Below are 15,881 nucleotides of genomic sequence, written 5' to 3' on the forward strand. Positions count from 1 at the left end.
ACAAAATATTTTTACTTTCCTCTTCTGTTCCCAAACTTTATTTTGACTCATTAGACGTGGGTTTGCGAGCTTCTTCGCGAGCTCCTTTGCTTGACCTGAACACTCACCGTAGCTGACCGTAGCAGCTCAGGTTGCTACGGGCTGTGCAGACTCTCCCCAGCAGAGCCCTGCTCCTTTAAGAGGCTCATCTGCATGTCCCCGCCCCGGCCCCTCAGACCCCGCCCCCGAGCGCCGCTCTCGGCGCTGTACCGGCCGGCCGCCGCCGCCAGGGGGCCTCAGCGCGCGGCGGCGCCCGCTCCCGCCGCCAGTCCCGGCCCGGCCCCGCCCTTCGCGCCTGCGCGCGTCCGCCGAGTCCTTGGAGCGGCGGCGGCGGCGGGGCGCAGGCAGGGGCGGCGGCCATGCAGCGCTGGGGGCGCCTTTCCGGCGCGCTCGCTCGGGTACGGCGCCAGCAGGGACGGCACTGCCGCGGGGAGCCGCGCCGAGCCGAGCTTGCGAACTTGGAAGCTGGGGCCTGGGGCCTGGGGCCTGGGCTTTCCTCACGCCCCCCCACCCGTCGCCGGGAGCGGGCGGGAGGGCGGGCGGAGCCGGAGCAGGCGCCCTGCGGCGGGCGCGGCGGCTGGCGGCCGCGGGTCTTGGCCGCTCTCCACTCCCATTTCTGCTTTGGCCTGCCTGGCAGGGCAGTGCAGGGGAGTCGCGCAGCGCCCGGCGCGGTTGCGGCTGGGTTGAGGCGGCGTTGAGCCCTCCCTGGCGGCCGGCCCCGGGACGGGTGGGCTCGGGGTCTTGTCACTGCTGCCGCGTCGGTCTGTCTGCGAGAGCGGGGGAGGGGTGCCCCGGCCCGGAGGGAGCGGCCGGGCGGAGTCGGGGCGAGGACGGACACCTTCGTGGCTGCGGGGGCCGCCGGCTGTCAGGGGGAGGGCCGCTTCCCGCCTCTTGGGCAGTGTTGGGCCCTCAGAAGTGCTTTCAGGAGCACCCTGTATGGCAGCTACAGCGTGATCGGCCCGCGGGGCGCTTGTAGCGGCTGTGCTGTGCTGCCCCGTTGCAATTTAAAAAGTCTTGCCCTCTAGAACCACCTCTGGGATGGGGCCTGTTCGCAGGAAGTGGCCGAGGGAGATGGTTATGGAACAACCAGGCCCTTCATAAACTCCTGCGGGTGTCTGACTGGTGTCATTAAGTGGTTTGAGAGCCCCGTGTGAAGGGTTGAGAGTTTGCCTAGTTAGCGGCAGCCGTAGGCGAGGCCGGCGTGAGGGCGGGTGTAAGGATGGGCTGAGGCTGCGGAGCAGGTAAACGGCACAGCGGCTTCTGCCTCCTGCTCCGGCCGGTGCCCTCCGTGCCGGCTTCAGTCATGTTCCTGTTCTGGGTGACTGGTGACTGCAGCTGCGTGTTTGTCTGCGTGTGGTTGAATGCTTATTTTTCTTCAAGGGCAGGCTTCAACTTTTAAAATGAAGGTTGGTTGTTTTTTTTTCCCCTTTCTAGAGAAGTAATTTTGATCGAATTCATCATGGTCTCCAGGGAATTTGTGTGGTGTCACAAAGGAGGACCTATGCTGATCAAGGTAGTTGATTGTGAAGAATTTCTTTGGACAAAAAACTCAACCAAAACCCCCAAAAAACCTCAGAAACCAAAGCAGTGTTTCAAACTCAGGAATCAGTCTTCTGGGTGATGGGGGAATCCATGCCAGCATGGAGATCTAGATGAAAAATAGTGGCTTATTTGCCCTACTTGATATCAAGCTAAAGCTATAAATACAGTTGAGCTTTTTGTATAACAACAGTGACAGTAATTAATATTCCAAAGGAGTCTGTGGTTAGAAGATATGAATTAGGTACAGAGTTCATTGCTTCTGCCGTGTTCGTAATCAATAGAGGTTGCATAGATACCTCTTTGAGCTGTATTTTCTCTTTTATAAACTACTGCTTTTATGGCATTCAGTAAGCATTTATCTTTTGCACTAAACATCGATAGAAGCTATGTAGGAAAAATGTTACAGTAAACTATCCGGACATTTTAAAGACTTTGTAGCAGGATGGATAGGTTAGACAATTCAGTTGCCTCACTTCATTTTAGATTGTTTTCCCTGTAAAGTTTCAAACTGGTTGGTTTTTTTATTGCAGAGTGCTTACGTCCATGCAACCTTTCCTTTCGTCCAGAAAGTTGCTCAGATGTGAGGTGTAATTTACTTAATAAACTAGGTTTAGATAAGTTGTATCATCTTTAATAGCGGTTTTTCTTTTTTAAAAAATATATTTTCAAACATTAATTCTTTCAGAAACAATAAACTGGTGTTCCTGCACTAAAATGTTCATTGCTGAAACAAAAATAATTCAAATATTCTCTGTTTCAGTTGATGCTGATGTCACAGTTATTGGCTCTGGCCCTGGAGGGTATGTTGCTGCTATCAAAGCAGCTCAGCTTGGATTTAAGGTAAGATGAGACCTCACTCAGATAACAGAATGTTCATGCAGATGAACTTGGGATATTTTTGTGTGCTACTGAAAAACTGAAATTCTTCCGTCACATCTTGGGCCACCGGATGCTGTTGACATGTTGATAATCTTTCTTTACCGTGTTTACCCAGATTTATACAGAAGTTGAAATGGAGATGTGAAGTTATTACTCTCTGTAGCTCTGCTAGGCTCCTGACAAAGCTGCCTAGGACAGCTTGCTTTTGATTGGAAGTGATAACTGAGGTGGGCTTATACTCATGTGGAAGAGAAGGTGGGAAAAGAATGCTAGGAAAGAATATTTCTTCCAACAAAGAAAAAGGGGGGAAAAAAGTTGTGACATTGACAAAACTGCCACTGAAAAACTGTCCAGAAGAACAGGCTGAGGGATCTCAAAAGGGGAAAAAACAATATTCAACTGACGTGTTTTTTGAATGTGAATAGAGGAATTCTATTGCCACGTGAGAATTTTAGAGGTGAAAACATGCCTGTAGAAATACTGTAGTATCTAACTTACATTTATTTATGTTCATCTCTGTTCTGTCTGTTGTCTTCTAATGCCTTTTTGAAGAGGCAACTTTTATCTGATGTGTACTAATGATGTGTCATTTAATTGAGTATTGGGAGAGTTATGTACATTTCCTATTTTCTAAAATTCTGAAAATAGAGTGTGACTTCAGCAGCATATTTTTTTATTTTCACTCCTTAATATGAGACCAACTTACTCTCTTAGCACTGCATTATTCTCTTAATTATTTTGAAATCTGAGAAGGCAGTGCTAGCAGTCTTGAGCATGTTCCTGCTGGCTGGTATGTCCCAGTGCTTCTGAATTATGTCATCTGGACTTCATGACAAAAACAAGTTGATTAGACCACCTGGTAAGGACAGGAACTCCTGATGATGAATGGAGTTCCAGTGAAACTCTGGAACGGAGGCCCAGATAGCCTGTAGTCTTCAGCTGTGGATAATTTCAGAAGTTGGCTGTACAAGGCCCTGAGCCACTTGATACATCTTTGATGGTGACTGTGTTTGGAGCAGGAGGTTTGGCTAGATGGCCCCCAGAGGAGGTCTCTTCAACCTGAGCTCTCCTGTAATTCTGAGTGTTGTTCCTCATTGTTCATTACTCCCACAACTGAGTTTCAGTGATGCCTCTGTGGGTATCTTTCAGCCTTCCAATGTGTAACTGTACTAAAATAGAAATGTTTGAGATTCCATTAAGTTTTACATCTGCCTGTGACCTAGTGGAGATAATTGAGGTGCCTTTATCCATATTTGTGTTCTTTTTTTTCTTAATAAATATTCTTGCTTTGAGATGTATGTTGTTACTGAGCAATTAGTACCTGAGAAGAAAGGTGCTCAGTGCTGAAGGTTTTAATTGAGATTAAGGCCTTCTGCCATGGAAGTTCATATTTATTTTTTTCTAAAGCAGTTTTTTGTGGCTATATGCCTGCTTTTTTTGGAGCAGTGCTATCCTCGGGTCCTTCATATCTGTGATTTACAATAGGGTATCACATATAAGGAGGTTAAAAAGTGCCCTGGATACTGTTTTTCATCGTGGCAAAAAATAATTTTGTTTTACTGCTTTACAGCTAATCGGAGTGGACAAAATATTTGGACATGCTTGCACATGTCACCTGTAGCACTGAATAAACATGAAGAATGTGTATGTTGTACTTTAGGAACATAAGGCTATGTTTTTGTGAGATGGGCAAAAACATAGATTCTATAGTGATACCATTCATGGAAGAACCTGTGTGTGGTCTACTGAACTCTAACCTTCTATTTTAGTGCTGCGTGTGCTGGCACAAGTGTTAAGTCCCTTTATCACCACCACAGCATCCCATGTCATTGCCAACAGTGTTCTTTGGGCATTGGCTTTTCAAAAGCTTTGCTTGGCCTTGTCGGTGAAGGTGATACAAAGTGGATGAGGCAGAACCTCCTTATCAGGTAAAGGCAGGAGCAGCCTGGTGCTGTTTGGTCCATAGTGCAGCTTTTAAAGCCCTTGGATCATTTTTCATTCATTCATGTGCTTAAAACAGGAGGAAGGGTAGATAAGGGATCAGCATGACTCAGTATGTTTCTGTGACTTGATATGGTGAACCCTGCTCTTCATGTTACCATCACTTCTGCTTTAGTCACTTCTGTCAGCAGATGGAGCTCTTCAAGTATAAACCAAGGAACGTTGGAGCTCTAGCGTATAAACCATTTTGAACACGTGTGCACCTTGCAAAGGAGATGCCAATTCTTTTTGCTTCTATAAAAAAGGTTCATGATACTCTCTTCCCCCCCAAGTGATCTGTTTTTTCTTGGAAGTTTTGTCAGTTGTTTTTTTTTTTTTCCTTTGTGCACTTTGGTGTTGGCAAGTCAATGAGAAGGTGAAATATGTTCCATCCCTGTTGGTGTTGACCTTATTTTTGCTTGCCTTTGCTTCAGTTGATTTTTATTCTTTCTTTATAGATATTGGCACAACTTTATAGCAATGGGTCTTGCAGGATGGTGTGTTTAGAGAGGGAAATGTTGTTTGTGGTTTGGGGGTCTTGTTTTGTTTTCTGTAAAGAAAACATTACTTCATGCAATTTTAACATGTATTGGCTCATCTGCCTGTTTGTTTGCATGATTTACAAGTAATTGCAAAAGATTCCTAAAAACATTTTTTACTTTTCTCAGGTTTGTGGGGTTTTTTAACTATAAGGGGAACATCTTTCACAGAACTGAGTGTTTTATTTAATTGAGGTACCTTTGTGGATTTTTGAAGCAGAACAACAGCACTTAACTTGTATGAAAGTGTAAGTGGTGCAGTGGGGAATGTGGCTCTCTTCTGGTAAATAATTTTGTCGCAAACAGTCGTTTTGTGGTTTTTAAGTTAGGAAAAAAATGAAGGAGGGGAAATCTGAGCCACCAAATAAATCTAGGAATAAAATTAGTGAGACGTTTGTGGAAAAAGCATTGTTGGGTAAATGCCTGGTCTTTGTCATCAATTCTAATTTGTCAGATACCCTGTGAAGAAATTGTCAGTGTATTGCTGAAAAGTTCTTTTTTCCCCCCCCCTCCTTCTTCCTCAGACTGTCTGTGTGGAAAAAAATGAAACCTTAGGTGGAACCTGTTTGAATGTTGGATGTATTCCATCCAAGGTAAGCATACATAGTTTGTCATAATTTCATTAAAAACAGATAGTGTATATATCACTTGAGAAACTCATGCTTAATCTTTTTCCAAGATTGATGTGTTTTAATTAAAAATTGAAATTGCAAGCCAAATAAACTGAGGATCCAAATAAATAACACAAAGGGTTAAAATTTTATTTGTTCAACAGAAATGTTTTGTTTGCAAACTGTTTTGTGGGCTTTCCCAAAAGAAAGAGAGGAAGAGAGTGAAAACCAGAGTTGTGTACAGATGTATCTGTCACTCTGAGCTGTTGAGCCTGTGTTGTAACCAGTAACTGACTACAGTGTTAACTGTTTCAGGTGGTTGTACCTCTTGTAGTCTACCACATGAAGTTCTTGATGGCCTCCTATCAGTTTGTTCAAAATAAACCTGTAGTTTTGTCCAAGATTATATTCCTATGTTAAAGAAATGCTGAACTGTGTCACTAGGGGTAGAGAAAATAAATCTAAACTAGGAGAGGGGCACCCCTGAAAAATCACGAACTCTGGTTTTGGTTGGATGCATGATGTCTGAAGATAGCTGTCTCTCTCCGTTGACTGTAGAAAAAGCTTAGTTGATTAGCTCTTGAAATATTAGTCTAAGCTAAAATAGTATTCTCATCAGCCCCAAAAGATGGCCTGGGGAATGGGGCTGGTAGTGCTTGTGTGGAGTAGTGCAGGTGGGGAGTGAAAAGGGAGAGTACAAGGCATGCACTCTGAAAGACAGAAGTAAGAAGAAATTCAGAAGAACCTAGTACTTGACATTGTCAGTCCAGTTTTACGTAATTTCAGAACTAGGGCCTTGTAAGAACAGTGTTATTGCTAGATAGCCTTATTAGTCTGATCTTGTCTGTCTAGTCGGTGATTAGACAGCAGGTGAAGGAAGGCGCGGGTAATGCCAGGTTTGTAATGGCTGTAATAACAGACATAATTGTCTTACCAAGATCCCTCCTAACTATATTGCTATTACTAATCTGTTTGCTCAGAGAGGTTTCATTAGTGTGGTAGGATAAAATACAGTGTAAGTACAAAGTTTTTTAAATGATGTATTAATTTTCCTAAATATTTTACTAACAGTTCTAATGAAGTTCAGAATATCTTAATATACTGAGGAAAAACTCAAAAATGAGGTGTAGATCAACACAGTGTTACTTTGAAAGTTCGGAACTCTGCTAGGATTTAACTAACTTGAGGTGGTTTTATCCTTTGAAGTTCTTAAGAAAATACTTCTGAATCCATGGCTAAAACCAGGTGCTATCCAGAATATTTTTAAGTGGCAATAAATTTCTTAAGAAGTGGATAAGTAGGCTGTGCACACTGAGGCAATAAAAACCATTTGAGAAAATCCCTTTCCAGAAAGCCACCCCAAATAATACATTGGGCATGATTTTTTTTCTTTTTTAATTGCTGAAGTCTTAAGCGGTGGCTGTATCTTCAATAATGTTGGATGTTACAGATTCAGGGTTGTGACTGTTACGTGAAATAGGCAAATGAATTTCAGAGTGAGACTTGATAAGACTTTATTCATAAAAATGGCATTATCTTATTCTGACAGTTTTAGTTTCTCTCAGGCATGTGTATATAAGGCAGGTGTCTCAAAATATGCTGTGAATGTTTTACTGTGGTTGCTTTCAATCTGTGCAGACTTGTGCTGTTGTCCTTGAAAAGATACTGGTAACTTCATGTTTGGGATGGTTATTGTGAAAGACATCATTTTTCTTCCCAACTATATTGCTATTTCTAATAGAAATACGGTTCTAGATGTTCTGCATTTCAAGCTGCTGATTTATAACCATCGTTATAAAATATATTCGAATTTTGATTTTGAATTCTGAATGTCCAGTGACCTGAGCTAGCTCTGAGTCATCAAGCTTCAGCTCAACTAGCTATGCAGTTGTGGTAACTTTGGCACAGCTCCTCAACTACAAAATCTAACTCTCATACATCTACATGGGCTAAAATTTTAAGAAGGATTTCAGTATAGATTTTCCTCATCCAATCTTTCTGTATCCTTTTTTTGTTGACAAGTAATCTCTTGTCTGAGATAATATGTCTGAAATTCTCCTGTGACTCAGTCAGAACCTTTCTTTCCTCTACTTAGTCTGTTCCTTATTTGTTTTTTAATCTTCATGGAGTCATTCCCAGTTTCTCTGGTGAAATGAGCAAAAAGGGTGGGTGTGAATTTAACTATTACCTATTTTTATGTGAAGTGTATAACTTTATAAAGCACTTCAGTAAGAGCTACTGTGTACAATTTCTGTGTTTGAAATATACCTTTTTAAATATGTGTAGATCAGACTTTTTCTTAATAGTGAGAATGTTTTGCAAATAACATCCGATTATATTATCAGGAAAAAATAATAATTAAATCAGTTGCGAATGTGTGTCCCAATTCACATCTCTGTATTTTAGGCCTTGCTGAACAACTCACATCTGTATCACTTGGCCCATGGAAAAGATTTCGCTAATAGAGGAATTGAAAGTGAGTGTGAAGAGCAACTTGTCAGTGCCTGTTAACATAAATGGTTTCCATCAATAAGCAGTCTTAATCATTCAGATTTTGACTACTATAGTTTTCTGGTCAGAAGACTTTTTAGACTTACAAATAATGTCCTTTATCTGTCAGTTGGAGGGTTGGGGACACCTGTCTGCTCCCTGAACCCTGAATCCTGGATAGGTAAGTTGTATTTGAAAAGTGTAATACTGCTCTTCAATATAGCAGTTGTTGAATGTGACCTTTAGAGTTTAGTACGGTCATTCAACACACCCTACTGTGTCAGAGCTGTTAATTGTGTTTAGGTTAGCTCCTTCAAATAAAAACACTGCAGTGCTTGATATAAGGTTTTTTAACCTTAGTTACAGGAATCCGTTTGAATCTAGAGAAGATGATGGAACAGAAGAGTGGTGCAGTGAAGGCCTTAACAGGTGGAATTGCTCATTTATTTAAACAAAACAAGGTTAGTTTGGATTATATACTGAGGCATATCTGTGATTTTTTTTTTCTGATCTGAATTTCTTGCTTTTTACATCTTCATATTCTTGCCACATACATTAATACAAATGACTGACTCAGCAAGGGCAGATCAAATGCTTCTCTTCTAGGAAGTTTTTAAATGAACAGTTCCTTCCTTCTTCATCTACTTAAAAGAATAGTATACAATTACTTTGTAATTGGTACCAGATGGTGATGCAGCGATACATGTTAGCAGCTTCTCTAAAGCATTAGTGAGACTCAGATTAAATATAGCATAATTTACGTAAGCAATTTGAATCTGAATTTTTACTGTATTCTGGTTACTAAAGGTTGTACATGTATCCGGGTTTGGAAAAATAACTGGCAAAAACCAAGTCACTGCAACCAAAGAAGATGGCAGCACGCAAGTTATCAATACAAAGAACATACTTATAGCCACAGGCTCAGAAGTTGCTCCCTTCCCTGGAATTACCGTGCGTATTTGAAATCTTAATGGTACGGTTTCTCAGTGTGTCATATCCACATAATTTAATGCATAATCATTTTTGTATCTGGTTGCACTTCAGCTTGTGTGCTTTATATGTAATGCATGAAAGAGATTGTAAATCTCCCTTTGTGGATTTCTTTGTCATTAGATTGATGAAGATAATATTGTGTCATCCACTGGTGCGCTGTCACTGAAAAAAGTTCCTGAAAAGATGGTTGTCATTGGTGCAGGAGTCATTGGTGTGGAACTGGTGAGAGGATATTTAAACCACTTGGCCTTTAATTTATAAAGGACCGGGGTGTTATATTTTTTTTGTTGCTGTGATTTAACAGATGTTTGATTGAGTGAGTTGTGATGAAACTCATCAGACTTCATAGCCCACTACCTTCCTTTTCTACCAGAAAAGCTGGGATAAGTATAGGATCAGTGCTCCTGCAGCTGGTTAGCTAAGCAGAGGGATGAGAGGGGGACGTACAGGGCCTCACATATAGGGTTGGGCTTTTGGCAGGGCGTGGTCTGGGGGGTGACTTTTGCTGAGGTTTGTACCTGCTCTATGTATAGCTGAGAGACCTTCCTTCTTTAAGGGAAGTTCATTTTAAGCAAGGATAAATTCTTGTGTGCAGCAGTTAATACCAAGAAATTTTTATGTGATACAACTGTACACATTCTAACAACCAAAGGAGCAGAGACTTTGTAGTTCATCTTGGTCTGAGTCCTTTTGCCTCATACTTACGTGGTTCAGAAAATATTGAAGAAATCTGAAGTTTGCTTTTCAAAAACTCTTTACTGATGTTGTTGTGACTGCAGGGTTCAGTTTGGCAGCGCCTTGGTGCAGATGTGACAGCTGTTGAGTTCATGGGCCATGTTGGTGGAATGGGAATTGACATGGAGATCTCTAAAAACTTTCAACGTATTCTTCAGAAACAGGGACTTAAGTTTAAACTGAACACCAAAGTTACTGGTGCTACCAAGAAACCAGATGGAAAAATTGATGTAGCGTAAGTGTTTAACATAAAACTAAAGGAATGCCGTATATATTATTCCTCCAAATCCATCAAACCTATTTAAAAATACAGTCTGATACTATTTTTCAAACAGGAAAATGGATTTAGGAGTTCACTGAATTCTTCAGTGAAAAGTAATTTTTGTCCTGTATTGTAACTTACTGAGGTCGTAGTTTTGGGTTTATTGAGTCCTAGATTGCTTATACAGGAGAGGTTCCGCTGACTTGGGTTGAAGACATGCTAGTCTAAAACCAGTGTCGTTATAGTGAGATCAGTGATAAAAACAGAACTCTAAATTATTCTTTTTGTGGACGATCTTTGCTTCTGGTATAATCAACATGAATATCATGATTGTTCATACAGTCATTTTCAAGCCGTTAATTCTTGGCTGCTTACTGGAAGGGTTATTTTGTCCATACTTCTCTTATCTCTGCCATGCTTATTTTGAGACTTTATTGCTTTTGAGCAGAAATAAGTAAAATTACACCAGAGTGTCTTCTAATGGCCACACTCAAGCCCTTTGAAGACTTATAGATGAACAGCTAATAGAGACACATATAAAGCAAATCTGCTTTGTAAAAGTCCATACATCTACACTACTTTTGTTCTTTTTCTTCTTAATGTATTGTCTATGCAGAAACTGTAGTTTGAGTTTTATGAAAATTCTTAATGTACTTAAAAGCTTAAATGTTTTTTCACTGGAATCTTAATATGGTGACTTGTTTTTGCTGTATCACCATATCTCAGGATAGTCCATCCTCCACCATTGTAAAGGTCCTAGATTTGGGCTACTTTGCATACCATGCTGATGCTGGTTGGATCTCTCAGGTAGTCTGCCTCTACATTCAGAGTTTCATTTTGGTTCAGGAATATGCTTTTGAAACACATTTCCTACTTCCTCACTTACCATGCTTTGGTACTTGAGGGATGCATCTGATGCAGGGCAGCTGCTAACAGGCGTTTGGTTATTGGGCCAGAAGAAAACTTGCTCAGAATACATGGCACTACCCCACCCCCAAATATATATAGTTTGAATGCCAAGTTCTCAGCACCAATTATTTTGCTGTACAGATTTGATTCTGTCAGGTCATGCTACTTGCTAGTGGATATATACCCTCATATATATTTCTGTATATGAATAAATTCTGTATATATTTCTGTATCTCAGTTGTTAACAAATGTAGTAAGAGTTACTATCCCTTCCTCCCTCTTCTCAACTCCTGCAAGGAAGAAGCACGGGGCAGGCTGAATGCAGGGGTTTTGCATGGCAGATCCAGCCAGTAGGTCAGCATCTGGATCATATTAGTTACTAGTCAGAGAAATACAATGCTGAAAGTTTACAGCTTAGCATTTTTGCTACTTATTTTCCTCTAGTGTTGAAGCTGCTGCTGGCGGCAAGGCAGAAGTAATAACTTGTGACGTGCTGCTAGTTTGCATCGGTAGACGTCCTTTTACAAAAAACCTAGGTCTTGAGGATGTTGGAATTGAACTTGATAAGAGGGGGAGAATCCCAGTCAATAACAGATTCCAAACCAAAATTCCAAAGTAAGTAAGACTAAATATTTTTCACTACTTGTTTTTAAGCAGAACTCTTGTTTTAACTTACTAAAGCACTTTTAAAATTGCAGAATATAGCTTTCTTTTCTGAAAGGAAGACTCAAGAGAGTTCTGCTTTGTTTCAGGAACTAAAGATTTTTAGTCAACCTTTGAAGTTCTGTAAATTAAAAGTCACTGTGTATTTCATGTCACTAGTAATTATTGAAGTGTGGTCATTCTGGGGAAACTGCTCTTTTATATTTTGTATTTCTTTTGAAATTTAGTATTTTAATCTGTTTAGAGTTTTCAGTAGCGTGTTTCAAACTGACTATTTTATAAGGTAGCCTAGGTATGCTAGGATGTTTTTAAACAGTGTCTTATTCTGTTTCATTGGTCTGATAGCATCTATGCTATTGGTGATGTAGTTGCTGGACCTATGCTGGCCCACAAAGCTGAGGATGAAGGCATTCTTTGTGTAGAAGGGATGGCTGGGGGAGCAGTTCACATTGACTATAACTGCGTACCCTCTGTGATATACACTCACCCTGAAGTGGCCTGGGTTGGCAAATCAGAAGAACAGCTGAAAGAAGAGGTACTGTTTGTTTTCTGCTCTGAAAACCTGAAAAACAGTTTTGTATTCTTGGGCATGGTTTCATTGTCTAGTAGTTTAACTACTTTTTCCAAAAGAATTTCTGCATCTGAATTTGTTGCTTAGGGTGTATGATTGAATGATTCCCTCCTGCACGCCACTCTCCCAAGGATCACAGTTCTCTTTAATGACTTCTGTTCTGTGAAGTTAATATTGCTCACTTGCTAATTGATCTTTTTTTAATACCCCCTTATACTGGTTGCTCTTATACATTGCTCTGTGTGTCTTATGTGTCTCTTTTTTTAATTGCTTCTGTTCTTGTACTTACTAAATTGCCTGTACGGTTACATTGTTCTTGCTGGTCATTAACTCAGTACCACATACCTGTTTTGTAGGGTATAGAATACAAAATTGGGAAATTTCCATTTGCTGCGAACAGCAGAGCGAAGACAAATGCTGACACAGATGGCATGGTGAAGATACTTAGTCAAAAATCAACAGACAGGATGTTGGGTGCTCACATTTTAGGCGCAGTAAGTACTGTAAATTTTGCTGCTGTCTTGGCCTTGTAAGGGTCTTTCATTTAGTGTTGCACGGTTGCAAAGTAGTCATCAAGTTAGGAGAAGTGGTGCTTGTAAAAAGAAGGAAGATTTGAGTCTACCATAGTAATTTTTATTTACTGTTCTCTTCTGCAGCCCTGCCTTCCTTCCCACTTCTCTGTTGCTTTGGTGTTAGACCCAGCGGGTTTTTTTCTCTGACCTGTGTGGTGGGGTTTTTTTGTTTTCTTTTTTGTTTGGTTGGTTTTGTTTTGTGTGGGTTGTGGTGTTTTGTTTTTTTTAATGAATACTGCCAAATACTCAAGAGAACAGCAGAAATTATTGAGTCAAGTTCTGGAAGTTGAGGGAGCTGACAGACACTGGCTTTTTCACTGGTGTTTTCTTTTTTCCCCTCTCTGAACTTTGGACTTCAGCAAAGCTGGTAATCTTATGCTGTAGTCACCAAATCTAGGGTCAGTAACTTATGGAACTTTGATTAAATATATTTTGTAAAGATGAAAAATCAGTAAATTCTGTTTGGGAAAAGTATCTTTTTCTGCTGTCTCCCACGTTCCAAAGTTAGACCCTGATCCCTCTCTGTTTTGTTTCTTAGCTTTAAAGAATCTTTTCTTTATAAAGATGGATGCAGAAACACTACCATGCATCTTTGTATACAGCTGTCATTAAGAGAAACACTAAAACAGCTCTCCACTTTCCCTGAAAGGAAATTTTATTCCTATGAATGGCTATACTGTCATCACTGGTGGATAGGCTTTTTGTTTCTGAATCCAATTCTTATAATTTCTGATAGGAATACATAACAAGTCGCTATGCTAGTTATTTTCTCTTAATGCCACTCATTTAAAAATCAAAATGCCTGGAAGGCGTGAACCTAAAGTTAGGTTTATTGGTGTGAGACAGACTAATTTTCTTCATTGGGAACGAGCTGGGGGAAAACCTTATTTTTCCATAAATCAGGAAATCCATATATCATAAACGAAAACCTTATGATTGTGTATCTGAATGCTAAAAACATAACAGGAGATTTCACTGGTTTTGATTCCTCAAGGAATTGTTCTCCGAGTAAATACACAAAAATACAACAAATAAAAATGATGGTGCAGATGTACCAACGCACTTTTGTTTATCTATTTAACTTTCTGGGAAGGCATTGAAGTTTTGGGGAGGTTTCAGTAGTGATAATGTACTCCGTCTGTACCTTTGAGAATGTGGGCGTTACATGATCAGTATCTTGTAGCGGAAAAATGCTTAGATTTTGCACAACTCTCAGTAACAAGAAAACAAATACTCTCATTAAGAATTATGTTTAGATTTATGCTAGGCTTGAGTATAGTCACTGAATAGATTAAGTACTTACAACTTGTATTAGAACACAGCTCAAGTGCTAGTTACAATACAACACTTCTTTTTTAGCAAAAGGTGCTTATTTACAAGCTGTTAGTGATTCAGGAGAACCTGGACAACTGCATAAAGGTTTGTGCTTATTACATATACCATTAAATTACAGGGTGCTGGTGAAATGGTTAATGAAGCTGCTCTTGCTATGGAATACGGAGCATCATGTGAAGATGTAGCCAGAGTTTGCCATGCCCATCCAGTAAGTTTTTTCTAAACGGACTGTTGAACACCAGGGTTACACAGATGTGCCATCATTACGTGTAACTACTAATGACTTGTACCTTTTTGTGTTTGCTTTCTACAGACAGTGTCAGAAGCCTTCAGGGAAGCAAACCTAGCTGCATCTTTTGGCAAAGCTATCAACTTCTAAAATGAAACAGCAGATATTTGTACACGTATAGTACATCTCTGAAAATGGACCGTGGGCCCTTATGGAAGGCTGAGTCTGAGGAATTTAGGACTGATTTAAGTGAATGTCTTCATTTTAAACATCAAATATTTAAAGAAGTAGAGTTTGGAACAAATGGAATTATCCAGCTTCTGTAAATTAAATACTTAAAATTACACGTTTATTAACATGATGAATGTTGCAGAAAAACAGCCTGATGGAACTCTTCTCTTTTTCAAAACCAAACATTTTGCTGCTGCATGGGATTATCGGGTATGCTGGTCAAAACTCTCAACAAGTGTCTAGCATATTAGGTGTTTTCTTATTTGGAGTAGTGATAGACTAAACCAGTTGAATGCTGGCACTTAAAATGCCACTGTCACTTCCGCACAAAAATGTGTTTCCTTCTGAAAGGATTAACTGTAGTATTTGAACTACTTACAAGTACCAAAACTTGTTTTGACCTAGTAGCGTTAGGAAGTTGGGAGAAAAGGGGCTTCTGTAGATCAATTAAAACTGTATTAACTTCTTAAAGAGAAAATTACTGTGTGTGTGTGAGATTCTCCACACATCATGTTTTCATATTGAAAACTTATCGGGGAAAAATCGAGTGCTAATGGAGAAGTGAAAGACTGAAGAAAAATTAATCTTACCACTACTTAGTCTTTTTGTTTTTAAAGCTTCCAATGTGCAACTCTCTTAAACTTGAAATGCTAGAACTGGGTAGTGAAGCAGCGCTTGCTGTTGAGTGGTGTAACACGAGGGTTATTCTGCACCTTCCAGACACAAGGGCTGCAGTGTCAGCTCTCCACACAATTAAGACATACTTTCTTCTTCTGTTTCCTATTTTGTGCTCTCTTCCTGTCTCTTCTGTAGCAAGAGAGCTTAATAAATATTTAACATGGCTTGAGGGTTGTCTTGGGTTTTGTTTGCTGATTGGCCCTGTTATTCCTTTTAGTGTCTAGATTGTCAAATAGGTGAAGAAACTCACAAACAAATGGCATCTTTGGAATGTCCCTAATGTGTAGAGGGAATGTGCCCAATTCCAGTAGCTCATTTTAAGTTTTGTTTTGCAGGGTGCCGTTTCATTTTTTTGCTAGGCTTTTCTGCCTTGAAGAAAACTTTAATATCTGCTGGTGTGGCATGTGTCCTTTTTCATTATGCCAATGGCATAATAGATGAGAAATGTGCTTTCAGAAAATGGTGCAAAAGCTGCTTGGTTTTGTGTATAGACAAGATGGTTGTATCCTCCCACCTTTCTTTAGAGGTTTTCATTAAGTATTGCTCCAGTATCCATACCGAGTGAGGAAATACTGTGTTCAGTTTTGGGCTGTCAGTACAAGAAGGACATCGATTCGCTGGAG

General features: G+C 40.3%; 1 protein-coding gene across 1 annotated transcript; it reads left to right on the plus strand.

Annotated features, from left to right (window-relative positions):
* Positions 1-303: 303 nt before the first annotated feature.
* Positions 304-15,422, plus strand: DLD (dihydrolipoamide dehydrogenase). Its single transcript, XM_064445164.1, has 14 exons — positions 304-437; positions 1,474-1,552; positions 2,342-2,421; positions 5,504-5,572; positions 7,997-8,066; positions 8,441-8,541; positions 8,888-9,031; positions 9,194-9,295; positions 9,853-10,043; positions 11,424-11,594; positions 11,988-12,177; positions 12,570-12,707; positions 14,239-14,328; positions 14,434-15,422. The coding sequence occupies exons 1-14, from the start codon at positions 399-401 to the stop codon at positions 14,497-14,499; spliced, it is 1,530 nt and encodes a 509-aa protein (XP_064301234.1). The 5' UTR covers positions 304-398; the 3' UTR covers positions 14,500-15,422.
* Positions 15,423-15,881: the final 459 nt, after the last annotated feature.

Source organism: Phalacrocorax carbo, chromosome 1 (genome assembly GCF_963921805.1).
Source record: "Phalacrocorax carbo chromosome 1, bPhaCar2.1, whole genome shotgun sequence".
Taxonomy (NCBI): Eukaryota; Metazoa; Chordata; class Aves; order Suliformes; family Phalacrocoracidae; genus Phalacrocorax; species Phalacrocorax carbo.

Bases quoted from the DNA above. Each gene is read 5' to 3' on its own strand.
- DLD (XM_064445164.1), top strand. From the start codon at position 399: ATGCAGCGCTGGGGGCGCCTTTCCGGCGCGCTCGCTCGG. The intron at 2,422-5,503 runs GTAAGATGAGAC...CTTCTTCCTCAG, and splicing joins CAGCTCAGCTTGGATTTAAG to ACTGTCTGTGTGGAAAAAAA. The intron at 9,032-9,193 runs GTGCGTATTTGA...CTTTGTCATTAG, and splicing joins CTCCCTTCCCTGGAATTACC to ATTGATGAAGATAATATTGT.